Here is a 27,500-nt window from a genome sequence, read left to right on the forward strand (position 1 = left end):
TCCCAGTCCCAGCCATGAGCTGGGGGGTGAGATAAGGACTGCTGAGCACTGGCTGCCTTGCCTGGGCCTGTGGACACGTGTCTGTGTGTGTAGTCACAGAATTGTTACGTTTAGAAAAAAAAAAACAATCATAGGATCAGTGAAGTTAGAAAAGTCCTCTAAGATCATCAGGTCCATATTTATACATTTATACATATAAATGGGACAGCCTGAGCACGCAGTGTGCCATGGGAAGAAGGTCAGTGGCACACAGAAAGGGAAATTGCAGGCTTTAACCACATGAATGGAGCAAACTGCACTGAAACGCTTCCCAATTCAACCACTTATCCCCTCGCTAACCCTGCTTTTGTGTGGTCTCTAACTCTGTTTTCTGTGGGGCTGGAGAGCAGCTGGAGAGTGTCCAGTGACCCCCAGCTCTCTACATGTCCCCCAGGGGCAGGATGCCACAGGCCACCCTGCAAGCCCTGTCCCTCTTTTCATGCCAGCACGGGTCCAGCTGTGGGATCTGTGTGGAGGAAACTACAGCAAACACAGACCTGCCTTCATCAAGAAGCCACACCATGGTGCCAGTGGCAGCTGTACTGGGGTCTGTCCCCAGGGAAAGCCTCCGTGGATGCAGTGTTGGGACCCTACACACAGCAAACCCTGCTGTGGGTGCCGGGGCCCTAAGGTATCCTGTGGGGTGTGTGGCACAGGGTGCAGGGTGGTCCCCCATGAGTGTCATGGGATGCAGAGTGTCCCGTTTCCCCATGAGTGCCACGGAGTGCAGAGTGTCCCAGTCCCCCATGAGTGTCATGGGATGCAGAGTGTCCCGTTTCCCCATGAGTGCCATGGAATGCAGAGTGTCCCAGTCCCCCATGAGTACCATGGGATGCAGAGTGTTCCGTTCCCCCAGGTGTGCCACGGGGTGCAGAGTTGTCCCGGTCCCCCATGAGTGCCATGGAATGCAGAGTCTCCCGGTCCCCCAGGTGTGCCATGGGGCGCAGAGTGTCCCGTTCCCCAGCCGTGCGGAGTCGCGCGGTTCCAGGCGTGCTGGGTGGTCTGTAGCATCGGCATCCCACACCGAGCAAGGGCTCCACCTGCCCCGCTGCCCCGGGGGCTGCTCGGTGGGGATGCTCCGGTCCCCGAGCCCCTGTTCTGCCAGGACCCGGTGTGCGACCCCCCTTTCCCCGCGGACCCCCCGCGCCCGCCCCCCTCGCGGGCAGCGCTCCGCCCCTTCCCTCCCTCCTCCCTCCTCCTTCCTCGCTCCTCCTCCTCCTCCCCCTCTCCCTCTCCTCCTCCTCCTCCGGCTCTCTCCCTCCCGCGGCGGGCGCGGGGCGCGGCGGGGCTCGGGCGCTCCCGCTCCCCTTTGTTCGCCGCGCCGATGGCGGCCGGGCCGGGCGGCGGCCCCGGGGCGCCCAGCGAGGCGGAGGCGGCGCAGCTCTGCCGCAGCCTGGAGGTGGGCACCGTCATGACCCTCTTCTACTCCAAAAAGTCGCAGCGACCCGAGCGGAAAACTTTCCAGGTGAAGCTGGAGACGCGGCAGGTCACCTGGAGCCGCGGCTCCGAGAAGGTGGAGGGCGCCGGTGAGTGCGGCGGGGCGAGGGGCGGCTCGGGGGCTGCGGGGCCGGGGCCGTGCGGGGAGCGCCGGGGCTCCGTGCCGAGCAGCAGGGAGAAAAAATGGTAAATAATGAACCTCCAGGCTCTCCGTGCCCGGCATCTCCCTACAGGCAGCCGGGGGGCGCAGAGGGGTCCGGGTCCCCGCGTGGGGCCGGGCTGAGCGCGGGGGATGCGCGGGGGATGCGCGGGGGATGCGCGGGGGATGCGCGGGCCGCTGCCGCCACCGCGCCGCCTCCCAACTTCCACATCCCTGCTCGGCACCGAACTTCCCCTGGGATAAACGAGGTGTTTTCCCAGGTGTGCCTTGGCGAGCAGCACCTACGGGCTGTAGGGCGCCTCGGAAGGAGGCTTAGTGGGGATTAGCGTGAGCTCTCTTGCGGTTACACCTCGGAGCAACAGATGAGACCCAATGGAAAAGGTTAAAAAGTAGGAAAACCAACCCAAAATGTTGTACTGTAGTTCCGTCCTCTTCCCCACTGCCCCCACATCGGCCCGAGGGTGATGGCACAGGGTCAGGTGAGCCCCGGGTTCCCGCTGGATGGGGACAAGGAGGACAGAGGGAAGGATGTGTGAGAAACCCGAGTGTAAAACCAGAAAGATGGATGGGAACTGGCATGCCCCGCACTCTTAGCCTTGGTGTTGGATTCCCAGGTTTTCTTAAATTATATATAACAGGATGGGGTCTGTTGGATTCCCAGGTTTTCTTAAATTATATATAACAGGATGGGGTCTCTGTCCTGTGCTGGGCATGAGGAAGAGGGGACATGCACGAAGGCAGCTGGTGGCAGAGCTGGTGCTGGCCGTGGCACTGCCTTCCCCGTGCTGAGGGTGCAGCTGGGGCCAGCAAGGGCAGAGAGGGGCTGTCAGCTCTCCTGGCAGCTGCTGCTGGTCCAGGATGGAAAGGTGGGACGCTGTTAGTACCAGGGGATGAGGAAAGGGCATGGGGATGGTGACCACATCTCTGCAGCAGGTCCACAGAGTGCCAGTTTGGGGCTTTGGTTTGCCCCGAGACCCTTTGAGTCCCCTGCCTTCTGCCCTGTGTGTCTGCAGGCAGATCTGGAGGGAGCCTTGGGCTGCTTTAGCATCATGAGGATGTGAAGCTGCCCCACCTCTTTCCCAGCATGGCCTCTGGGAGCAGTGAGGCAGTGTGAGAGGGAGGAGAGAGCAGCATTCTATTGACCCTGGGCTTAGGTTGTTCTTAAACTGAGGCACAGCAAACGTTGGTTTTGCTGAGGAGGTTTTGAGACCATTGTGCCCATGGTGGACAGAGATCCCCACGGGTGTCTGCAGAGGTGATTGTTCCTGGACAGACCTGGGACCTCAACTTGGGGGAAATTCTAGAGAACTTCAGCTTCTGTACCAGAACTGTGGGCCTCACAATGATGAAGCCACGGCTGCAAGGAATTCTTGTGCTGTGCAGACATCCAAGAGCAGAGCAGAGAAAGCAGAGAGTGTGTCCCAGGGACTGAGGTGATTGTGTTTATTTTAATGGCACTTGGGGCTTCTCTGTGGTGCCACAGGCAAGTTGTCTGGTTTTGGGCTCTGGGTTCCCCACATGTGCCTCCCAGTGCTCATGGTGTTCCCACACTAAGTGTGACCCTCCCAAGGTCCTTGCTGGGCACAGAGGACATCAGGCTGAAGAGCTGCTGTATCTTCAGCCCCATCTCTCTGGTGCCAGATGCTTTCCTCATTACATTCTCTCTCACCAGAGCTTCTCACCCTGTCCTCAGTCCCCTCCTCTGGTGGCACCCAGCACCCTGAGCTTGCAGGGCTGAGGAGCAGAGCTTTGCTGTAACACTTCCTGGACAGATCTGTGGGCTCCAGGTGGAAAATCAGCCTGTGTACACAAATAGTGAGTGGGTTTCTAGGCAGGCAAGGCAAAGGATCGATGGCCAGCAGCATGAGGTTCTTGGCTAGCTTCCCTGTTTTTATCTGGATGTGCTTTCTGGGCAGAAGGAGGGTGCCTGGGAAGAGCCAGGTGTGTGAAAGCTCCCCTTCATGTGGCAGATGCACCAATGTGTTCCCCTCCTGGCTCAACATTGCCATGGCCATGTGGGAACCAGAGGGAGAGGTAATCTGGAGTTGAGCTCAGCACTTTCAGTGCAGGGTGGTTCAACCCTGGGCAGTGACTGATCCAGTTCTCCCCATGAGGACAAGCCATGCCAGCACAGGGAGGCTGAGCCTGGGGCTGGTAGGAACACTGGGTTTTGCTTTTTGTGGTGATACTGGTTTGGCCCCAGCTTGCTCTAGCAGCCAGCTGTCAGGAGGTGAGATGTTCCTTCCCATGGAACAGCATCTCCACCAAAGGTGTCTGAGGACTTACAGGTGAAAGATTGTTGTGTTCATGGGTCAGTAGTAAATGTTCTTGTGTTTCTTGGGAGCTGGAGACCTCCAGGGAGTTTTAGACCACCCTGGATACATGTTAGTTGTCTAAGCAGGAATGATTCTGGGTTTTTGTCCATTTCAGAGCAGATGAATATCACAGTATATCACCTGTGGGGGTTTTGGGCTGGGGGCACATCTGTGTGGATGGCCATGTCCTGGAGAGGTGTGTCTCCATGGACACAGAGAGGATCTGTGCTCCTTTCTCTGCTCCTGGTGGGCTGTGCAGAAGGAGATGTGTGTTTGTGCAGGGAGGGGTGGGTGAGGATGGGGGCCTGGCTCCATGGCAGGCAGTGCTGGGGGGAGCACAGCTACACGGGGGGCAGTGCAGGCAGGGGCAGAGCTGGCTCATCTGCAGGTGGGCCAAAGCTGCAGGGTGCCAGTGAGGGCTCTGGGCACAGCCCCTGCCAGCTTCCCTGCTGTGCTGGGCTCCTTTCAGGGATTTGCCATCACTGCCAGTGGTGAGGAGCAGCTGCTGCCCAGATCTGCAGGGGCTGCTCTGGCTGTACTTCTGATCTCTGCTGGACTCTGGGGGGTGCAACAGGCAGCTGGTTCTTTGGCTTAAAACCAGATTGGGTGTGCTTGGCTTTCTGTGCATGCTGAGGAGGAGCTTAGAGGGGAGCAGAGCCTGAGCAGGCTGAGGATCACCCCATTACTGGAGAGAGGTCCAGGGAGCCCCTGTCTGTTCCTCTGGCCCCTCAGCAGCGTGGTGCTGTCAGTGACTTCCCTCCTGTGCCATCCTGCCCTGCCCAGAGGGGATGTGCCACCCTTTATTTCAGCTGAACCAGCAGGGTCTGACTGGTCTCTGCAAGGAAATTTTGGCACTTAAGGATGAAGACCTCTCAGTGCTTCAGCATCTCCTTCAGCAGGAGGGTTGGACCAGGGGGATGCTGGCTGGAGATGTGGCAGCTGGGGACGTGGTTCAGTGCTGGAGCTGGCAGAGCTGGGTTAATGATTGGACTGGATGGTCTTAGAGCACTTTTCCTACCTTGATGATTCTGTGCAGGGCTGTGTGGCATCACCACAAGTGCTGCAGATGGACAGGTGACCAGCTGGCCTCACTGCCCAGCCTTGCCTGGAGGTGCTGGGGCACGGAGAGCAGGGAGCCCTTGCTGGAGGGACAGCCCTGTCCTGGTGCCCTGCTTTGGGACCCTTGTGTGGCACTTTGTAAAGACCCTGTGTGTGTCCCCAGGCCTGGGCAGCAGCACAGCAGGGCCCAGCCAGCTGGGCTGCCACATGAGGAGCCTCTCCTCTTGGATCCTCTTGAGGAGCATCTCCATGGGCTGAGTGCTGGGGAGGAGGGTAAGCTCCCCTTTCTCCAAAGCAGTTGTCTCCTTCTCCTGTACTTCTTCAAAACTGCAAAATGCAATCCTGGTTTGTGCCAAAGAAAAAAAAAAAAAGGCTTTTTTTTTCAATTAATACTTGTTTTTATTCATAGGGATCCAGACAGGTAATTAATCAGCCTCCTTCTTGCTAATCAACTCTGCAGAGGGCCTGGCTGCTACAATAGGAAGAGTGCTAATAATTTTATATTCTTTTTGTCAAGCACTTAGAGCAAAGTAGAGTTAATCCCTCAAGTCAGTTGTCTTTTATGCATTTATTTTCTTTTAAGCTTCCTATGTTAACTGATTATTTATTTTTAATAAAAAGCAGTCTTGCATTCTTACCTTCTCATGCTGGGGGGGGATTATAGGTCAGCTTCAAATTGAACTGTTTGCCTTGAAACACGTCAGAAAATTCAGAGAGTTTGCTCAGAGAGTGAGCTGAAAATTTGGAGCAGATGTTTGTTTTATAGGGGAGAGAGAGGAGGAGAAAAAAAACTACCTCAAAAAAGCCGTGGTTGCATTCTTGCTTTCAGTGAAATGAGCTCAGTCCCTTGGAGGTGGAGAGGAGCCATGGCCTGTGTAAAAGAAAAGAAATGAGCTGTAAAATGTTAATGCAAAGTGGCTCTGAAGTGTGGCTCGTACTCACCAGCCTCTTTCATTAGCCCACTGGGGCATAACTTTTTTAATTATGTTTTTTTGGGGGCCATTTGCTTAGGCTGAGGAGCTTGGAGCTCCTAAGAAGCGAGTGAGCCAGAAATGGTTTTCAAGGATAAAATAACTTCAGAGTGAGCTCCTCTTGGGGTGCAGGGTGGCTCCTGCACTGGTGTCCCCTCCAGGATGCAGGATGCCCTGCAGTGGGCAGAGGGGAGGAGGGTGCTGCCTGAGCAGGGCTGGGTGGGAAGGGGGAGTGTGGCTGGTGGCTGTCGGGGTGGTTGAAGCTTCCCCTGCTGATGCTCTGCTGTGGGAGTTTCTTCAGGGCAGGTTTTGGTGTCCCCCTTCCTGCTTGCCAGGGCATTTGTGACACACAGAAGGCAAGTGAGCTCTGCTCTGCCTTCACCTCCAAACTGAAACTTCCCCTCACTTCACATCCCTTTGTCATTCCATTTTTACTCTTGGTAGCATCTTCCAGGAGGAGCAGGTTAGAAACCCCCTCCCCATGCAGTAAGACACATTATCTCCTCCCTTGGCATCTCAAAAGCTTCTCTGCAACCTGGAGAGCAGCTGGAAGTTGGCTGGCTGGGAGTGTTTTCCTCTAATACCTGCACCCACGTCATCCATCCATCCATCTGGTTCCTTCCTCTGCCAGTCAGCCACATGCAAGGAATTGGCTTATGGGGTTCAAGCCCAATAATTGGAATGTGCTGGAGAGGTTTTGCAAAGTGTTGGACTGATTATTTCTCACCAACATCAAGGGGGCTGAGTTTTCCAGGGCTTGGCTTTCTGCTTGCCTGTTGGCTGGACACCATGTGTGGCAGCAGGAGCACCTGAGGCAGCTGGATGTGAACATCTGGGCTTGCAGAGTGTGTGCCAGGAGGTGCCATGCTCAGCTCTGTCACTCCTGTCCCTGGGGGCTGTTCTGGTGTGGGATTTATAAGGGCTTTCATCTCCAAGCTGAGGAGCTGGGCCAGCAGTTGCCCAATCCAGGCTGCCATCTCTCTGTCTGCACAGGGGGATGGTCACCCTTATCTCAAAGCATTTGCTGGGCTGTGTTATCTGATGGGTGTTTCTGCCCTGTGAACGTCCCCAGGACATGCTGACTGTCCCCTGTCCCCTGTGAGGAGGCGTGTGACCTGCATATCTCACAGATTGCAGGCACAGGAGGAAAGGCTCTGCAGCCTTGGTGGGAATCAGTGCTAAAGTCCCTGGCCCTGAGCAGTCCCAGTCCCTCAGTGCTGCCTGTGGCAGAGCAGGCTTGGCCACAGGAGTGCAGACTTGGTGTAAATTCTGTGTTCTGGGAGCCTGGGCTCTGCTCTTTGGCTGGGACCTTCCCCTCCAGAGAGCACGAGGGCTGTTGTGTCCTTTTGGAACTGACCCATGTCAGAGTGTGCTGTGATGGGCAGCCTGGCCAGGATGGAAAACTTGGGAGCACTTGGAATGGATCTCTCAGAACAGACCCTCACCTGTGACTGCCTTACAGTTTTGGCTACATCACACCAACTTCTGCTTGAGTTGGAGGGTTATTGATGGGCTGTGGATGGCAGCTTCAGAAGCTGCTGCAAATGGAGCACGTTGGATTGTGTGTCCAGTTCATCTGTGTCTGCCAAAGTGGGATCCTGCTGGGCTGGCTTGACAGGCAGTGTGTGCTGAGCATCTCATCCCATCCTGCACTGGCAGGAACTGAGATCTCTGTCTCTGTGCCTGCTGTCCTGCAGGGCTGTAGGAATAGCCCAGCCCTGTGCCCTGGTGTGTGAAGAGACCAGCAGTGAGTCTGTGCTTGGTGCTGGGCTGGTGGTTTGGGCTCACAGGGGTGTGACAGTGGCTCTAGGAGCCACTGCAGCCAGCCCTGCTGTGTCCCTGCTCCTGAGCTGCTGCAGTTTTGGTGAGACCCAGTGTACAGCTCACAGTGCAGGAGGGTGTGGGGAGTTCAGGAAGAGCTTGCAGCATGTGGTAAGGAGATGTGGGCTTTGAACACAGAAAACCCAAGCTGCTCTGAGCTTAAAAACCATTGGCTGCACCTTACCATACAGTAGAAGGAAATGGGTGAAGTCAGTGCAGAAGAATTTTTGCTTTTCTAGTGTTCTCTGAGGTCTAAGGGCAGTAGAAATCAGAAAATTTTGAAGCTCTTAGAATGCTTTTGAAAAATTCCTCCCCACATCCTCCCTTCTTCCCCTTGGCCAAATAGGCTTGGTGAGTGGATAGTGGAAGATGATGTTGGAATACTGGAGGGATACCTTTCTAGAGAAGGGTAAAAGGAGGCAGCAGCTCTGGGTGTTCCACAGGTGCACAGCAACTGCATGGACAGAGCTGTGTACTGCTCACAGAAACCTGTGACTGCCCCAGCAAAGCTGTGAGGCTCCTCAGCTCACTTGCTCGTGGTGTTTGCTGCTGCTGGTGCCCCATGTGAGCTCAGTTTCACATCTAGCACATCCTCTGCCAGTGGCTGTGCCCTGCTGCACGGGGTGGGTGATCTCATGGCTTTTCCCTGCTCATCTGTTCCGTGCTTCTGCTGCTGGAGCTTACATCAGGCAGTGCAGGGAGGGCATCTTCCAGACCAGGGAGAGCCCTTAGGAGGGGACATGGTGACAGCAGCCATTCCTAAAGGGACTCTGCAGTGCTGGAAAAAGCTGTCCTCCTAAATGGTTTTAATCTTTCAGTTTTGAGTATTCTTATTTTTCACAAACTGCTGTGTTACGGGGAAAAAGATTTTTCACATTGATTGCAATGAGAAACTTCCTCATTTCTGAGAATTTTCAGCCTGTCTGAAGATCCCCCAGTGCTTGGAACTCAGGGCCAGGGCTGTCTGCTTCTGATCTGCCAGGCTCATCCCTCCTGTCCCAGGTGTCCTTGCCATGGGCTGATGTCCCCAGCAGAAGCTGGCCACTCTAAATCTGTACAAGGCAGCAGAGCTTTGGGATGCTGCCAGCCCATACTCTGAAAGTATCTGATTTTCAAACTGCTTTTTAGCTCCATCTTTGCTGTCCCTATGGTCTGGTGGCTCTTTAGCCTGATATGGGGTCCTGGGGAGCCATGGAAAGCCTCCCAGAATCTGGCATGGACCTCTCCCTTGTTTTCCTCTGCAGGTCCTCCCTTCTCTGTGTAAACACTTGTGGCTCTGAGGATTTGGTCAGTCCCTTCTTGTGCTGTCAGTAGGGTGCCCCAGAGCATTCCTGGCTGCCCAAGCCAGGCAAACCCATGGTGCTGGTTTAAAATCATCCCAGGGGAGGTTGTGGTCCAGCAGATGATCCCCTGTGATGTGGGATGTTGTGCTGAGCTGTTTGCCCACTGGCCTTAAGGATGCAGTGGCCAAAAGCCACAGCAGAAGGGGCAGGGCTGTGATATACAGGTTTTGTTTTCTCCCCAACCCATTATGAGCACATGTATTTTCTTTTTCTTGGAATATGACTATTTTTTTCCCTGCCTTGACATATGGAGTCCCAGATGTGTGCTGTCCTGTGTTTGCAGCCCACCCCCAGCCTTTATCCCTATGGGGTGGGGGTGTGCAGGACTCCTGCCTTCCCATTGTGGTCCTTTGGGAAGTGACCTGGCTGAATTGTCTGAGGGACAAGGGCTGCCTTTCCTGCTACTCCAAACTCCATCCCCAGGAGCTGGTGTGTGCTGTGTCCCCTGCCCAGCCAGGATCCCAGTGCCTGGAGGGATGGCTGCAGGAGGGCTCTGGGTGACACACAGCAATGTGTGGATGCTCTGCTGCCTCCTGGCTCTGCGAGCTGCTCCAGCTGTCCTGCAGCTCCTCTGGTTCCCTCTGCCCTGTGCAGAGCCCCATCCTGTTCCCCTGGAGCATCACCCGTGGTAGGGCCACACCAGCCAGAGCTGGAAGTGGCCACATCAAGGAAGGCTGTGCTCCACAGGGACCCTGGGCAGAACAGCTGCTCGAGAGTCTTTTTCCTGTTTATTTGCTCCCAGCAGTGCTGATGGTGTGGTGATTAATGGACACCCCCCTGCATGTGCCCATGCATCCTTCATCCTCCTCCTGCTCACCTCTGGTGCTGCAATCCCCAGCCCAGGTCAGACAACTGGCTGCAGGTGGGGGCTTGGCCATGCTGGGAGCAGTGAATATCCAGGAGGACTTTCACCCCCTTGGCTCCCTGCCCTGGAAATCTGCACCCCATAAATCTGCTTCCCAGCTGGCAGGAGGTGGGGACTGCCTGGGTCTGTTTGCTGAGCACTTGGACACTGCCTGTCAGGATCCTTCTTGCTGTGAGGCTCTCCTGGCTCATCAGGGCAGGGCATAGAGCCTGCTGCCTTGTCTCTCCAAGCCCCTGTGCTTGGATCCTTGTCCCTTAGACATCACTCATCCACCTCTGGCTCCTCGTGCCAGAATTCCAGGGCCCTCTGCATACCCTGCTTCTCTCCTGAGCTTGCAGTCCTTGTCCTGTTAATCCCTGCCAGCTCACAGCCCTCCTCAGCTTCAGAAGACAAAAAGGTTGTGTCCCTGATTCCAGAGCAGACCCCAAGCAGTGCTAGGCCAGTGGGGAGTTGGTTTTGCTTTTCTCTGTGTCCCAGCAAAGAAGCAGATATCGATTTTTGTTGTTTTTTTTCCCTCTTCCATGTCTCACATGTCCTGTAGTGCCTTGTGTCAGCCTGTTCTCAAGGTCTTGCTGCTAGTTGGAGTATTGTCCCTGTAATCTCCAGCAGCTCGGGCTCTGGGGCACATTGTGAAGAGGTCTAGAGGTGAGGGAATGAAATTTTTGGATATTGATACATCAGGTTTGATATGAACTATGGTGCATGTTGGAGTACAAACAGGAAGAGGTTTCCAGTTCTGGGCACTAAAGAAATCCCAGGTGAGGTCATTTTAAAAGAACAATCCCAAGTGGTTTCACACAATCACCATGAGCTTCTGCTTCTCCCCCATGACCTGAAAATGCTGTCACCTGCCAGGGGTGTTGGCTTGGGCAGTGTCTGCTCTGTGCCTGGGCATCTTCACTTGGATGCTGCTGCAAGGAAGCTCCACTGTCCTGCTCTCCATCTTTGCTGGCCATCCCCCAAAATCTTGCCTTGGCATTGGAGGGTGAAACCAGCCCAGGGGTGTCCCATTCGGGTTAGGGCAGATCAAGCAGATCTGGTGGAAAGGGAAGAGGAGAGTCACTGTTTCCATTTGTAACCACACAGAGACGGGTTTGATTTCATCAGCAGCTGTGCTTTGTATCTGGTTTGTGTTGGGGGGGTAGAGGCGGCTCAGGTGGAGAATCCGAGGAGGAGGTGACAGGAGGAGGCATTTCTTGTTTGAGATGATCCAGCCCATGTCCCTCACAGACAGGGGCAGCTCCAGGGGAGGGCACACATCTGGGAGTCACATCTGTGCTCTGGCAAATGCTCAGCCCTGCCAGTCTCAGAACAGCTTGTGAGCTGAGCATGGGACAGGGTCAGGCTGCTGTGGTGACCTCAAACAGCTCAGCAGCAGATGGGATCTTTGTCCCATCCTTCCCTTCCCAGTGCTGCTCTCCCACTGCAGAGTTCAAGCCCTGTAGGGACAGGGACAGGCTCTGCTGCCCACTGAGGGTCCTGGCCCACAGGCACCTCTGCTGTGAATTGCTGTAATGGAAACTCAACTGCATCATCTGCTGGGTGGATGAAAGCTGTCCCAGCATCTGCACATCACTGACATTTCTGCCACTGTGACACATCTTTTCTGTCCTTTGGTTCTCACTCCTTGCCTTTGTGCCCTGTCCTGGGCACAATGTGTGCTCACTCCTGTCTCCAGTTGCTTTGTGACAGGACATGACCCTGGGTGTGAAAGTTGGGCAGGCACCTTTGTTGAGTGCAGAAATCCCCAAAATGCTCCAAGGAGAGCTTGCTGCTGTTGGACACTGGTCCCCAGGTCCACCCCTGCCAGGCTCCTGGCTGTCAGGCTGTGAGCTGTGCATTCAGAACTGCTGGGTTGCCACATCTGCCCTTCTGTCCTTCTTGGTTTCTGCCAGTCTGCTTGGTCCCATCCCCTTCCCCTCACTGGCAGTGAGCACTCTGGCTGGCTGAGAGCCTGGGGACATCAGTGGCCCTGCAAGGTCCAGCAGAGGGATGCAGACATGTTGCACAGAAGGGTTCCCTATTCAGCCCTTCCATGCAGGACACCTGCCTGGGGAGCAGCTTCCTTGAGCCTCTCACCCTGTTCCATGCTGAGACACAGCATGGATTGGTGCCTCATCAATCTGTCCCTGCCCACCTGTGGGTCTCCTCACAGCTGTGAGATCCTCCCTGGAGGGAGGAAGAGTGGCAAAGGCAGGAGCTGTGCTCACAGGTCCTCATCCCATCCTCCCTCTGGTTTATTCTGCTCCTTTAAGGTCGCTGCATTTCTCACCCAGGCAGGGCTGGGGGGATGGAGCCTGTGATGCCATGCAGGAGGAAGGTCACCTTGGGGGTGGATTGTGGAGCCTTCCCTAGACAGGCTGTCCAGAGCACCAGTGCTGGGCTTCCCCTTTCCAGATGAGTCAGTGGAACTCTGCCTCTCAGACAGGCAGTGACTGAAAGGTCTCTCTGCTGGCTGCCACCAGCCTGGTTTCATCTGGTACAGGGTCACCAACACCTTCAGAGCAGCATCTGTTAGCAAAAACTGGGGTTTGCCTCGTCTGGAGCAGCTCTGCCTGTCTGTGGGGTGGAAATGTGCTCCTGTGTCCTTTTGGTGACAGTGCAACAAGTCCAGGGCTCTCTCATGCCAGCCTTGCATGTAGGAGTGGGTACAACCAGCAGCCCTGGATGCCCAGCTTGGGATTTAATACAAACTCCCACAGCTCCACAAAGACAAAATTTCCATGGAGGACAAGAGGGACCCTCCTAATTCCAGGAGGATTGCTGAGGCCCCTGCCTGGCATTTGCCATCTGCTGCCTGCTCCTTCAGCTCCCCAGCACTGGCTGTGGGCAGAGGCTGAGGCAGCAGCATCCTGCTTTGCTCACTTGGAGGATGGTTTGGTTTTTTACTCACATTTTCTTGCAGTTGAGGGTGAGCAGGAGAGATGTGCTGATGATAACAGGTCAGGCAGCTGCCAGCCCACAGCTGCCTGTGCTTCTCACATCAAGGGGATGTTCAGGAGCTCTTGAAAGCCACCTGTGTGAGGCTGGGGCTGGAAGAGGCCACTGTGCCCTCTAGAAGCAGTGTCTGGGCAGGACCTCTGCCCCTGCTCCAGCCCCTCAGGTGGGATGTGTGGGGTGGAGGAGGAGGAGGGAAGGGCTCTGCCTCTCCTCATCTCCTAATCTCCTTGCACATCTCCTGCAGCTTCCTCTGCAGATGATAAGGATTTTGGAGGGCAGGGAGGAAGAGGAGCTGAGAAGCCACAGGATGTGTGACTGGGGGCACAGCAGAGGCTGTGCAGCAGAGCTGGGGCAGGAAGCCCTGGTGCCCACAGAGCAGCCAAGTGTCCCCATGTGCCCCTGGGCTGCTCAGGGCATGCTGCTGCCCAGCTGCCACTTCCAGGTGGTGTTTGAACTCTGCCAGCTCCTCTCACTCCACCCTGGGTGACAGGGATTGCTGAGAGGTAAGCCAGGGTCTGAGCTGGGATCCAGGCTAGCTCCAGTCACCCTGGCTAATCAAGAACTCCCTCTTGTGCCATCTCCAGCACACTGAGCTGTTTATCCCCCCAGCATCTCCCCTCCCAAGGTGTTTTCTGCACGGATGTTGCTGGATCTGGGGTTGTGATATTGAGACAATTGCTTCATATCAAAATCCAGTGGCTTGGAGCACAAAATCCATTTTGCTGACACAGGTGAGATGAAGCACTTTGTTAGAGTAACCTGAGACACAGCTGAGCTGACTCTGGAGAGGAAAATAGCTTTACCTGCTATTTACTATTTTACTTAATAAAATATTTACCTGCATCTTTTCCTGAGGCAGAAGTGCCACCTGCATGTTGTAGGAACAAGAGCAGTGGGGCCCACTGGGCCCCTGGGCACCAGGATGTCCTGCTTGGGACAACAAATGTAGTGAGAGATGTTTTACAGGGATTTGAGTGCTTAATGAAAGGGCAGAATCCCCTTTTTAGTTCATGGGGGGTGAGGGATGCTCTGGGGCACAGGGTTTGGTGATTGCTGGCCTCTGTGGATGCCTCAGCCATGCTCCCTGCCCTCTGAAAAACCAGTTAAGGTCAAATGAGAATGCTCTCAGCTGGTTTGTTGTGGTCCTGTCTGGATAAGGCATCTGTTAATGGCTCTGGCTCTTCCTCTGGAACCTGATCCTGGCACTGAGCAGCAGGGGATGTGGGCTGGGCTCCAGGGATGCTCACTCACCATCCCTCTGCTTTGGGTTTCTCCAGGAAGGGAAGCTGGGTGGCCTTGAGAGGCTGAGCTGTTGTCACTCTGACCAGTATTGATGTGAGATGCCCCTGATCAGTCAGGGTGATGGAGGGGGATGCACAGGGCACCATTGGTGTGCTCATTACAGGAGTGACACGGTGTCCTCAGAGCCACCTTGGCTCCTCCCAGCCCAATCCAGCCCAGCCCTGCCTGTCTCCAGCAGGGATGGGCTGTGCAGGGCCATGAACAGCACGGGCTGGCAGGTGCTGAGTGCCCTGGCCCCTGGCCAGCCAAGCACTTAGAGCTGGTTCTGAGCTCACCAGAGACTTGTGGTGGGTTTTGTTTTCCTTGCAGGCAGTGTTGGGTTGCAGCAGCAGGGGGGTGCTGGGCAGGGCTGCTGGGGGATCACCTGTGGGTGCCAGCAGGGGAGGTGAGCCAGGATGCTCCTGCAGGATGCTGCAGCTCCCAGAGCCACTGCTGGCCCCAGCAGCCACTTCAGGGGCTCCCACTGAAAGGTAGCACTGCTTTACTCTCTGTGCTGCTGCATAATAGGTTTTTCTTGTCTTTATTCACATCTTTTTCCTCTTTCTCCCTGGGGGCCACCTGACCCTCCAGTGCCCTGTGCAGTGATGGGAAGCCTGAGGATGACCACATGGCTGTGCTCAGTGGGATCCACAATGCTAAACAGCAGGAAGACTCTTTTTTTCTTTTTAACCTCTTTTTCTCTGCCAGAGGAGTAGGCTGGAGGCTTTTCCTTGCCCCTGGGCAGGATCATCCATGTCAGCCAGCTGAGGTCAGGCTGGGCTGGCAGTGACCCCGTGGTTCTCTCTGCACCATTCCTCCCCAGGGACACACAGACCAGCAATGCCTGCTGAGGGGGTGGCTGTTTGCTTGCAGGCTGTCCCTGATAAACCCATCCTGGAAAGTAATCTGGCTAAATGTTCTTTTTGTCAGCTTTTTAAAAATGTTTTTTAAATTTAATAAGTTTTCCATGTTTCCAAAAATCCTCTGGAGGTGGTGATTTTGCAACCCTCAGAGCCTGTTCCAAGCTGTCCTTATCCTTACACATTACAACAGCCTATCCATCAGCAGGGAAATGAGCCTTGGATGAAGTTTCAGTTTTAAATGACTTCAAGGGTGGATCTGGTTTTCATGTAACCAGAAGGTAATTTGGTGGGTTTTTTTCTTACATGGTGAGGGAGGTGGATCTGGGGTCAGCTTTTTCTTTCTGATGCAACCCACTCCAGCTGAAAGGAGGGCTCTTTGCCCAGAAATGTGACCCTTTTTTTTGTTTTTTCAGTGCTGGAGGCAAAGGGAGGGCCAGGCTGTTTCTTGTGGCTGCAGGGAAGTTTGGGAGGCTGTGAAGGGCACAGCTGTTTGTAGAGCCATGGGATGGCTCAGTGTGCAGTGTGGGGAGCTCAGAGCATCTCTGGGCTGGATGGGCTGTGCTGCCTCTTCCTGGAGCCTCTGCTGGCTCTGTCTGCACTCCCAGCCAAGGGCTGGAGAGGAGCCAGCCTGCTCCAGGCCTCCCAGCTCATCCCTGCTCATCCCTCCCTGCTGCTGCTGCTCTGGGGCATCCAGCTCTGCCAGGCTGCAGCAGGGCTCATATTCCATCACAGCTTCCCAAGTCCTTCCTCTCTTGCCCCTCCCAGATGGGATAAGGACAGTTTGTACACTCTGCCTCCCTGCCAGAGGGCAGCTTGGGGAGATGGGGCTCACCTTGGTGGCAGAGGATTTGTCTTTGGAGGATTACCCCAGGTCACCTGCCCTTGCTCTCCTGCCCAGGTGTGTGTGTGGACTGTGCTGTTTAACCCCTGTGTCTGCCCACATCCTTGGTAAACCTTCCCCAGCAAGGGCTCAAGGTGCAGCCCCATGGTGGGACATGTCACAGAGCCACCAGTGACTGGAAACTCACTGGTGCCAGCATGGCAGAGCCTCCAGAGTGTGTCTGTGACACTGGGCTACAGCAAACCCCTCCACCCTCCTTTCCCTGCTGGCTCCCAGTCCCACTGCAGGGGGAGGGCTGGAAGGGAAGCTGGTTTCAGCCCTTGCTGCTTGGGGACAGTGGCATTTGTGCTTCTGTGCTTCCTGCTCAGTCACTTCCTTCCAGCTGCAAGGGAAGGTGTCACAGGCAGGGAGAGGCTGCTCTGCTCTCTGTGCTGAGGAGAAGGCACCAACCAAAGCCCAGCTGCCTTCCCCAGCTCACACAGGCAGGTTTGGGAGGACCAGAGAGCAGCAAGCAGCTGCAAGCATGCGTGGGCTGGAGGCTCCTGCTGATCCTCCCAGAGGCTGCCCTTTGCCCTAGGAATTCCCTGCGTGCTTTTGTCCTTGATAAGCACCTCACTTGCTCCAGGGCTCTCTCCACTGCCTGGATTTTAGGTATGCAGTGTGTAACAACAGCTCTGCCTCACCAGGTACCAACCTGCTGCTGCTCTGTGCAGGGAGGGGTGAGCACAGGGCACAGCCAGCACTGCAGCATCCCAGAGGGCAGACACTGTTGCAGTGTGGGGCAAAGGCAGGCCAGGAATATCCCAGCACCTTCCTTTGGCAGGTATTATATAGTAGTGTAAACTATCATGAAAACCCACCTGACAGGTTTTCCCCCAGTGTTGGTCAAACCCTGCATTCTCCAAGGACAGGATTAGCCTTCAACACCACTGTGCTTGTCCTGGATGAAAGACCTAGACTGTGATATGAGGTTTTTATGGGCTAAAATAACCTGCTGTGTCACTAAGGGGTAAGGTTATGGCAGGGTATGCTGACATTTGAACTGCCACACAGCTCCTTTCCAAAGGGTAGATAATGCCTCAAAAAGTCATACTCTTGCTTATTTTAGAAAGCTTGTCTGTCCTTCCTTTGCAGTCCCAAGGAACTGGGTCTATGCTCTTGTCAGAACTTGATGAGCTTTGGAGGGTTATTAGATTCATAGAATATCCTGAGTTGGGAGAGAGCCACAAGGATCATAAAGTTCAGCTCCTGGTTCTGCACAGGACACTCCCAAAATTCACAGTCTGGATATGTCCTGTGCCAGGCAATGCCATGCACCCACAGGAACAGGATCCAGGAGAAGATCCCACGTTCTTTGTGCTTTCCAAGTCCTCCCAAAGTCAATCCTGTCTGCCCTGCTGTGGGATTTAGAAAGCATCATCTCTCATGAGGCACTTTGGTGCTGTTGGTGGCTGCTGTGGGTGATGATCAGGTCACATTTCTGGCTAGTTTTGAACTGCAGTAAATAGAAATGAAAGGAGATGATCCACAGTGAGTGCAGTAAGTGGAGTTTAATTGGGATGAATTACATGCCAGGTTTGCAGTAATCTCTGTCCTGCATTGCTCAGAAGCATCATCTGCTTTGGAAATGTGACTCACAAATGTTGTTATTTGATTCCCATGGGCGTTTAAGAAACTATTTTTCCAGGAAGCAAAAATTCTTTGGTTTGGGTTTGGTTTCATTTTTTTTATGTTTTTTTTTTTTTTTTTTACATGCTGCTGTTGTTTTCTCTTTGTTCTATGGCAGTAGGAGTCCTTTCCCAGAATTTCCTCTGGGGAGGGAGGCTGTGAGATGCTCCCTTACCAGTGTCTCTTCAGCTCCTTCTCCTTGCTTGGTGCTGATGCTCCAGCAGTCTCACAGCTGCCCCTTCCTGGGGATCCCTGTGGGGAGACATTGAACCATTTTTGGGGAACACAGAGGTAAATGGGGGGTGTTGGCTGGGGGAACCTCCTGGTAAAAGGGGGCTGGCTGTTCTTACAGGCTTGGGGCTGCTGTCATTTAACAGGTGCTAACCCAGCTCTTCAGATGATAAATCCACTTCATCCATTCCCTTCCTTCTCCAATGGGAATCCCAGGCCATTCACTGAACCCTTTGTTTCCCTTTCCCTCAGTGGATATTCGGGAGATCAAGGAGATCCGGCCGGGGCGGAACTCGCGGGATTTCGAGCGCTACCAGGAGGATCCGTGTTTCCGAGCCGAGCACTCCCACTGCTTCGTGCTCCTCTACGGAACCGAGTTCCGCCTCAAGACCCTCAGCCTGCAGGGTACAGCTCCCCAAACCCTGGGGTGTGCCAGGCAGCAGCCAGAACCTCACCCTCACAGGACCCAAGACAGAGAGAACTGCCAGCTCTGGGGAGCTGGAGGAGGAGGGAGTGGGATGTGCAGGGGCAAGAGGTTGAGCCAGCCAATGCATCCCATGGGAGAGGAGCCAGCCAGAGCATCTGCATGGGGTGGAAATGTTATCAGAGAGGGGATGAAGCAAGGAATTGGGGGTAGGAGGTGCTGGGGGTAGTCCCAAGAGGTTTGGGTTGGTGATCAAGCCTATGTGTCCCCTCTTCCCACTTCTGTGCGTTTTCCGCAGCCACTTCTGAGGATGAGGTCAATATGTGGATCAAGGGGCTGAACTGGCTGGTGGCAGACACTCTGAGGGCACCCACCCCCCTGCAGATTGAAAGGTGAGGAAAACCTGTCCCTTTCCTGCACTTGTTTTCTTTTCCCCCCTTTCTGTCTGTTTTGACAGGAAGAGGTGAGCACAGTGACATCTCATTCCCTCTCTGAGCCGTGCTGACCCAGCACTTCTGCCTCTGCACTCAGAGGCTTCATCCTGCTGACCCCAGAGTTTGATCTCATGCATCAGGGAGAAGGAGTTTAACACAAATTGACATTTCCATGTGTGCCCAGCCTGTATTATCTGTAGCACCTCGGTGCAGAGGCATTTTTAAACTTGTCACCTGCATGAAAATAGGGCAGGCTGCCTCTGAAAAGGGGCAGAGCCGGGTCCTGTGGTGGGAAGGAGGGGTGTGGGAGTGGATGGTGTGACTCTGAGCATCTTCCAGAGAGGGGCTGGAGCAGGGCTGGTGTTGAGGGCTGAGTGTGTGCTGTCTGTGCCTCCCCCAGGTGGCTCCGGAAGCAGTTCTACTCCCTGGATCGCAACCGGGAAGACAGGTGAGGGTGTGCAGGGAAGGGTGTCAGCTGGGAGGGATCACCTTTGGCTTCACTCCCCAGCCTCTGCTTTTTTGGTTGGGTTCTTTAGGCTTTCAGTGCTCATTTTCAAGGAGCTAAGTCCCAAACTCCCCTGGCTGATTTTGATTTTTGATTTTCTTTTTTAAAAAAAGAAGCATAAAAAAGCTGTCTTGTTTTCCTGACCTATTTCTCAGCTGTTTAGACCCAGTAACACCTTCCCCCCACCTGGCACCACCCAAGACATCAAAGAGCCAAGAGGCAGTTCAGGGCACCCCATCAGGGCTGAACTGGGTTGTTTATTACTCTCCACCCTGTTTGTTCTATTCTCCTTTTTCTGAGGCCCATGAGGCCATGGATTATCCCACTGCTTGGCTTTTGGGGCTCTTGGGTGAATACTTAGTGCTGTCCTAACAAGTAAAATGTCATGCTTGTCATGAGGAGGTAAGGGAAGGGAATTGGGTCATGATTCACCATGAGATAAGGGAGGGGATGTTTTCCTCTTGGGGAGGTGAGTTCCACTGTGCTCTGCTGTCTGTCCCACTTCCATCACCAGTTTTCCAGTCCCAGTGCTGGCTGCCAGCCTCTCACTGAGCTGCTGTTGTTTGCCTCCTTTCATCCATGGGCATGCTTCTCCCCTGTGATGTTAACTGAGCCCATTAACCTTTCAGCATTGATTCCCATGTTAATGTGCCTCCCAGCTGCTGTGGAGCACATGGGTCTCACCTGCCCCTTTTCCATGCTCTGATATCCAGAGAGGGCTGGCTGCAGAGCACTGGGGTCCAGAGCATCCCCTGCTTTGTGTTTGTGTCCCTGCCTGGGCAGCCAGGGAATAAATTCAGCTTGCCAGGAGCAGGGCAGGAGTGTGGTGCATGGGGAAGATCCTGCTGCACTGGACATTTCTGCCTTTGCAGTGATTTATGCTGTGGTGTGATGAGAGTACTGCTGGTGCACAGGGATTTTGTGAAGGAGGGATAAATCCTCACAGAGGCAGAATGGGAAGAAGAGGAGCTTTAATCTGTTGCAGCTGCTCTCCATGAGCCACACACCTTTCAAATCCAGGCTTGGGTTATATACACAGTGGTGACTGGGCACAATATTTCCTAGTTCTGCAATGGAGAGCACTGAGGCAGGTGCAGGGGTAGCTGTGTGAAGGTTTTGGAGGAGAAGTGCAGGAAAAAAGTGGAAATAATTGGTCCTTTTTCCCTCTGGTTATGTAGTAAAACTGATGAAATGGCATTCCAACAGTACAAAAAGAGATTGCATGTATAGATCTGTCTGCCCAAGGCAGGTCAGCAGAGCTGACAGCCAGCCTGTTGCATCCCTGTTGTTTCTATTGATATCATCTTTCTATTACCATTTAGAATTAAGGCAGCAAAATCCAATATATTCCTTACCTGTCAACCACAGGGAGAGGTTTCAGTGCAAAACCCTTAATTAGGAGTGCTGCTGCTCCAGCCCAGGCAGAGAGAAACAAAACAGCAACAGAGAAAGATTTGGGATCTTCCCCTTTTACAAACATTTTACAACCGTCCATGTGTTTTTTGCAAGGTAGAGGCAACAATTATGGGACATACACATCTCCTGGATTAAATCTTGGCCCTTGTGAGGCATTTCAGCATGAAATTTAATGTCACTGAGCTCTTTGCTTTTGCTTCTCATCCTGGAAGTGGGTTTTCAAAGGGAGCAGTGAGTTGTGATTTAAAATAAACGACAAAACAACCCACTTGCACACCATCCTTGATCCTTTCCAGAACAGAGAGGGTTGTGGCAGCTGCAGAAATCCCTCTCAGCATTTGTGTACCCCATGGCTCAGCCTCCTGTGCTGAGCCCTTTCTTGTCTCCCCTCTGCCTTCCCTGGTCCTTCCCAGCACACAGCAGATGGTGGCTGTTTCCACTGGCTGCTGGGCCTTTGGCTGTTTGTTTTTCCAAGGGAGGTTAGGTGGAAAGAGGAGGATAACAGGATGCTGGGGTTTTTTTTCCTAACTGCTGTGGAGACTGTTTCACCTCTGGCCAGGAGAGCTGCCCATGGCTGGGAGCAGCATTTGCAGCCCTGAGGGCTGGCAGGGGAATGTTTCCATCTCCTGTGAGAGGGCTGTTTGTCATGAAACCTTTAAAAAGTTCTGTGTAAAAAAATTCGTTTATTTTGTTTTTACTTTCTAGTCTGAAAATACTACCAAGCTGTTTATCCAAGGTCTCCAGCACTTTAACATGATGAATGACACACAATAAATAAAGGCTGAGGCTGAGAGGGAGATGCTGGTCACAGCTTTGACAGGGCTCACTCTTGTCACACCAGTGAGCAGGGCTGTGGTCCAGCACCTCCTGTGAAACAGCTCAGCATCACCAGAGCTGAGTTTTGGCTCCAGTGAGTCTCCAGGGATGGCTGCTGCTGCTGCTTCTGCTCTTCCAGCCCCTCCTACTCTTTTTCCATGAGCTTTTTTGCAGTCTCATGCTGTCAGCAAGGAGGGACTGCTGCTGGGCAGCCCTGGGGACTCTGTGTCCTGTTGGGGGTCCCATGGCAGCTGTTACATGCTGTGGCTCCTGGCATGTCAGGGCATCTCTCCTTGTCCTCCTGGCTCACTCCACACATGTCCCTGAGCCCAGGACCCCTGCCAGGGGGTCACACAGCACCCTGCACACGACTGTGGGTGCTGGAGAAGGGAAAGGGCAGCATCTCCTCCCCAGAACACTCACTCTGAGCCCCCAGGGCACCTTCAAGGTGGAGATGCAGGGGGAGACACTAGTGTTGTTGACTGTACAGTGATAAGGGAAGGGAAGGCTGGGGCCATTCCCCAGCTATTTTTGTTTTTTTTTTTTTTTCTTCTTTTTCTGCTCCAATGAGTGGCAGGACACTGCACAGTCCTTGGAGGGCTGGGTGCTGGCCTGGGGCAGGGCACAGGAGCTGGGCCAGGTCCTGCTCTGGGTGTGTGTCCAGCCCAGGGCTCTGAGCCCAGAACAAGGGCTCTCTGTGTCCTGCTGGCTGCCCAGCCCTCGCCTCTGCAGCGCCTGACACCAGCTGCTTTCTCCCTCTCCATGGAGCTCTCTCCATCCCTCCTCCTTCCTGTGGGGTTTGAGATCACCCTGCTTGCAGGGGACAGTGTAAAAATGGTGTGGGTCACACATGAATGCCAGCATGCACCTGGGTTAAATCTCCTGTGCAGGAGATCTTCCCTGGTATTTTTATATTTGCACCCCTAAGCCATAAGGATTTCCAGATTTGCCCTGTGCTTTGTGGGATGGGGGAGCATCCTGTAGGATCCTGTGTTCCCATGTGCTCAGTGGGGGACAGAAGCACCATCTGTGATTGCAGGGGTGGACTCCCAGGACTTGCTTTTAAGGCAGCAGCTGCCAGAAAATGATTGGACACAGACCCTTCAGCTTCTAAATCCTGCAGATGGGAGGCATCCTCATTTTTCCTTGCTGCAGGGCTGTTGCCCCATGTGGGGACAGCCCAGAGCTGCTTCCTGCCTGTCTCTGCCTGCTGGGGTGTGGGATCCTGCTCAGGGTTGACACTGCAGCTTTCCCTGGTCCAGGAGCCAGCACCTTTGGAGAGGAGGGCTTTGGGAAGCACAGCCACTGCCTGCAGAGTGTGTGGCTGGCACAGCACAGCTGGGCACGACGTGGCAGTGCTGTGGCTGGAGACTGAAAATGGCTTTTTTCCCCTCCTTAAGATAAAATTAGCTGAGTCCTAACCACGTAGAGAGCCTGTCCCCCTCCAGGAGCCAGGGAGTGGGTTTTGGAAGGGGGTTGGTCACCCAGCATCCATGTTTGGGCACAGATATTTGAGAAATGCTTCTTCCTGGTCATTCATTTAAAGCAGGGTGCTGCCTGTCAGCTGTGGCAGCAGCTCCAGTGGGCAGAGGGTGCTGGGCTCACCCTGCTCTGTCAGGAGTTGTAGGAGCAGTATTTGCAGTCCCACTGACATGCAGATCTCTCTCTGCTCCCCACATCTGCCCCACTGTCCTGGGGTCACACACCCATCCCTGTGTCACAGCTGGTGTCCCTTTGGGCACAGCCTCACTGTGCACGTGCTGTTCCAGCCCCAGGGGGAGACCCCTCCATCCCAGACCTCCTGAATGTGTCCCCTCTCTCCCTGCTGAGCCAGGATCTCTGCCAAGGATCTGAAGAACATGCTGTCTCAGGTCAACTACCGGGTCCCCAACATGAGGTTCCTGCGGGAGAGACTCACGGTGAGTGTGACCCCTCCACTCTCCCCCTCTGCAGCCCATTGCCTGCCTTTGGCAAAACCTGCTGGTGGTTCAACTCCCAGGGAGTGTTTGCATACTGCAGAGCCTCCCAGCCTTTCCAGGGAGGGCCCCCACCCACGGTGGTGACTGAAGAGGTGCCAGCTCCCACTGGGTGCCACACCCTGGCCCATTTGTGGCCAGCACCCTCTCCTTACCCCACCCTGCCTCCCACACTCCCCTCTTGCTCCTGGCTCCAGTCATGGGCTGGTGCTGGTGGGTAGAGGGCAGACCAGTTACCAGGTCCTGCATCCTGGCCCGTGCAACCCACTGGCCCTGAGTGATGCTCTGCCAGCATCACCACTGACCCAGGCATGAAGGGTCATCTTGTGATGGCCAGCTGTCCCACCAGCACAGAACCCTGAGGACAAAGAGTGGGTGCAAAGGACAGCACACACTTTGGGTCTTGCAGTTTCCAGCCATTTCAGATACTCTGGGCAAACAAAAATCAGATTATGCTTTTGTAAGTATTCAAGTGGTGACATTTTATCAGCATGGTGATGCCTTTGTGTGGGTGAGCTTGGGGAATCATGGAATTCATTTTAGAATGTGCCTGTGCCCTGGGCACTGCACAATCCCACTGGTCCCAGCAGACACTGTGGCAGATTTGTTAAGACTGGAAAAACCTTCTAAAATCATTGAGTCCAGCCACTACCCAGCACTGCCATGCCCACTAAACCATGTCCTCAGGTGCCACATCCACATGTTTTTTGAACATATTTAGGGATAGTGACTCCACCACTGCCTGGGCAGCCTGTTCCAATGCCTGACTACTGTTCTCATGAATTTTTCAAAATCTCATCCTCCCCTGGCACAATTTGAAGCCATTGTGCAGGAGGCAAAATCTGGACAGATTTTGGCCTTTTTCTCCTTATTTACCCAGGAATACTGGTGGGAAGAGCCATTCCTGAAGCCATGCAGTGCTCTCTGTGGCCTCTGTAACTCCTCTGGGTTGGTTGCTTTTTCAGGACGTGGAGCAGAGGAACGGGGACATCACGTACGGGCAGTTTGCGCAGCTCTACCGCAGCCTGATGTTCAGCGCCCAGAAAACGGTGAGAGCTCAGCTCTCCAGGGGAGGAAAGGGGAGGGACAAACCTTATTTGTTACTGGCCATTCCTACTTAATTAACTTTTAACCCTGCTACCCTCGGGGTGAGCTCATCTCTTGGGAGTGAAGAAGTTACAGAGTGCAAACCTAATGCTTGTGTTTGTTGTTTTGCAGATGGATGTGCCGTTCTTGGAAAGGTGGATAATTCTCTGTGTTTTCTGGGGAAGGGGCTGCTTTCTTTAGCTCCATACCATGCTTTGGGGCCTGCAGCAGCATGTTGGGATGAGGCATTATGCACTCCTCCTGCTCCTGTGCTGCCTGTTCTGTGCTCTGAGTAAGCATCATTGCTGTAGACACTTCAGCTCGGGGCAGGGAGGGATCTCTCCCTCCCAGACATCCCAGTGGGATCCAGCTCAGGTCAGTTGGTTGATGTGAAGTGATCAGACCTCGAGCCATGTCCTAGGGATTATGTTTGTGGTGGCTGCAGAGCCCTCCCCACCCAGGCAGTGCCCCTGGTGCCATTGCCAGCTGTGCCCTTCCCTGCCCTCTGCTTACCTTGGCTGTGATAGAAAGAGCTTGAATTTAGACACAGGTGCTAAAGAGTGCAAGACTTACTGACTTGTCCAGGTAATTCCCAATGGTTTCCTTCCTTTTTTTCCTGTAACCATAGAAAAGAGATGTCAGGACCCTCAGCAGACCATCTGGCTCATCCCTCTGCCCAGGGCACTGCCCAGCCCACTTTGAATTTTGTGGTGTTGGTGCCCAGCATGGCCCTTGGCTGTCCACTGTGACTCAGAGCAGTCATGGACCAGTCTTTTGAGATTATCATCTACTAACAGTTCCCTTCTTCATTCCCTGTGTCTTGCCTCCATGACTCCGTGTCCTCTGCATACGTGTAGGTTTGTCCTGTCTGCAGTCACTCCCTAACTGCCCTGCACCTGTTTAGTTCTTTACACTCAGGTACAAGCCAGACCCTTTTTTATTTTACAAATCCATCCCTCTAATGGTTTTTGCTGCCCTTCACCAGTTTCATGTTTTCATGTCCTTGTCAGTGTGAGCCCTGTGCTGCTCCTGGGATAGTCCCTGGTTCTGAGATGTGGACATGTGTTTGCTCTCCTCAGTCTCTGCTCACCCCACTCTGCTCCTTCAGTGCTGCATGCTCAGGGCACATCTGGCTGCATGTGCCAGGGAGGTGGCAGATGGCATCTCCCATGATGTGCTGCACTTGAGACTGAAGCTTTTCTCTTTGCCTGTCAGGGGTGGAGAAAGGTCTGAGCACTTCAGGGTGTCGCTGCTGGAGCTGCAGAAGTTCCTGCTGGAGTACCAGAGGGTGAGCTCAACACAGGTGGTGGGGAGGGACAATGGGGTAGGCACTGGTGACATTAGGGGTCCAGGGCAGCCTTGCTGTGGAGCTGGGATGGTTTGGCTGTGGCTGCTCATCCTTGTGGAGCAGGAGGTGTTGTAGGGGAAGTTCTGACAAGGGCAAACCTGAACTCAGCCAGGTACCCTGGCCAGAAAATGAACCAGGAGATCTGGGAGGAGTGGGGGTCCCAGGAGGCAGGAACTGATCAGTGCAGGTTGACCCAGTCCCCATGACTCTGTCTGCTTATCAAAGGTTTGCTTCAGCCAAGAAGTCATGTCCTGTTTCTCAGGTGGTGTCAGCAGTTCCTGAGAAGTAGCTGATGGATTCAGCTGCTGATTCTTCCATTTTAAAGCAATCCTGGGTCACTCAGCAAGCACAACATGCATGTGCAGACACACACAGGCACCAGCAGTGCAGCTGTGAGCAGCACAGACCCCTTGGCTCTTGCCAGGGTCCTGTCTTGTTGCTGGCCTCCTCCAGGAGGGCAGGGCACTGCTGTGGCTCGTGGCTCCTGCTCTGCCCTGTCCCCCACTGCCACCTCCCTGGCTGTGGTCTGCAGCCAGCAGGGAGTTAACCAGTGCTTTGGTGGCTAATGAAAGCAAGCCAGGGAGAGAGAGCCAGAGGAAGCTGGGTTGGCTTCTGCTGCCGAAGGAGAAGGGATGGCAGATGTGTTCAAAGGAGCTATCAGAGAGAAAAATGCACAGCACTGAGAAAATGAAGCCCACTCAGAAGCAGGGCAGATTTCCTCCTTGTGTGCTATCCAGCATTTGTGCTGACAGTTAAGTTCCTGGCAGAGATGGTCTTGCATCAAAAATCACCTCCTTAATGGTTAAAGCTTCGAACTGGATGAGCTGCATGTGGTTTGCAGTAATACATTCTGGAATGGCTTATTTGATGTCTCCCCTGGGCTTTGCAGGAGCTCTGGGCTGCAGATACCCTTCAGGTACAGGAATTCATGTTCAACTTCCTGAGAGACCCTTTGAGGGAGATTGATGAGCCTTATTTCACCCTGGACGAAGTAAGACACCTTGAAGGTGGCGTGTGTGAAGTGGGGTGACACAGGGGTGATATCCCTGGTGTGCTGTGTGCTGTGGTGTGACAGCTCTGCTGTCTGTGCCTTTGCTGCAGGGTGGGGGTGAAGGAAGGGTCACAGCTCCAGTGAGATGGACGTGGTTGGCAAAGGGAATGGCTTCTGGGCTGCCCTTCTGTGCTGAGTGTGTGCAGCTGGGAGTTCTCACCAGGCAGTTCATCTGGAGGAGGAGAGGGGCTGCCTTTGGCTTAAGGCTGCCTTGGGATATCTAAGGATCTCTTCAAAGCAGTAAGAGCTGAATAAAGAATAGTAACAGCCAGAGGTCACACTGGCACTCTGGATTAAGCCAAGGTCCCTTGACCCACATGGCCTTAGTAAGCTATTGCCTTCCATGTGAGCTGCAAAATAAAATGCAGAGCCATTAATTTGTCTCTGGCTGGGTCAAAGGGACAGAGACATGTGGCAGAGCTCAGTGGGGAGGTGGCAGTGCCCAGGCTGTGGTCACTCAGGCCACTGGCTCAGGTAGCTGTGTGCTGTGGGCAGCCCTGGTCAGTCTGTGCTGGGTGTCTGCTGGCACAGAACGGGAGATGCATGTGAAGCTGAACCACAGCACTGGCTCCTCTGCATCATTAACACCTCTCTGTTTCTTCCTGAGCAG

The 27,500-nt window shown here is 54.1% G+C and overlaps 1 protein-coding gene across 4 annotated transcripts in view; it reads left to right on the forward strand.

Moving 5' to 3' along the window:
• Nucleotides 1-1,269: 1,269 nt before the first annotated feature.
• Nucleotides 1,270-27,500, forward strand: part of PLCG1 (phospholipase C gamma 1) — a 39,816-nt gene continuing 13,585 nt past the window's right edge. For all 4 annotated transcript variants that reach the window (XM_079322041.1, XM_079322038.1, XM_079322040.1 and 1 more), the window contains exons 1-9: nt 1,270-1,565; nt 18,087-18,239; nt 18,557-18,650; nt 19,093-19,140; nt 23,264-23,348; nt 24,371-24,454; nt 24,624-24,646; nt 25,707-25,779; nt 26,729-26,830. In XM_079322041.1, coding sequence (XP_079178167.1) covers nt 1,364-1,565; nt 18,087-18,239; nt 18,557-18,650; nt 19,093-19,140; nt 23,264-23,348; nt 24,371-24,454; nt 24,624-24,646; nt 25,707-25,779; nt 26,729-26,830 — 864 coding nt within the window. In that variant the 5' untranslated portion in view covers nt 1,270-1,363. The remainder of the gene's footprint in view (nt 1,566-18,086; nt 18,240-18,556; nt 18,651-19,092; nt 19,141-23,263; nt 23,349-24,370; nt 24,455-24,623; nt 24,647-25,706; nt 25,780-26,728; nt 26,831-27,500) is intronic.

Source organism: Erithacus rubecula (assembly GCF_903797595.1).
Source record: "Erithacus rubecula genome assembly, chromosome: 18".
Lineage (NCBI taxonomy): Eukaryota > Metazoa > Chordata > Aves > Passeriformes > Muscicapidae > Erithacus > Erithacus rubecula.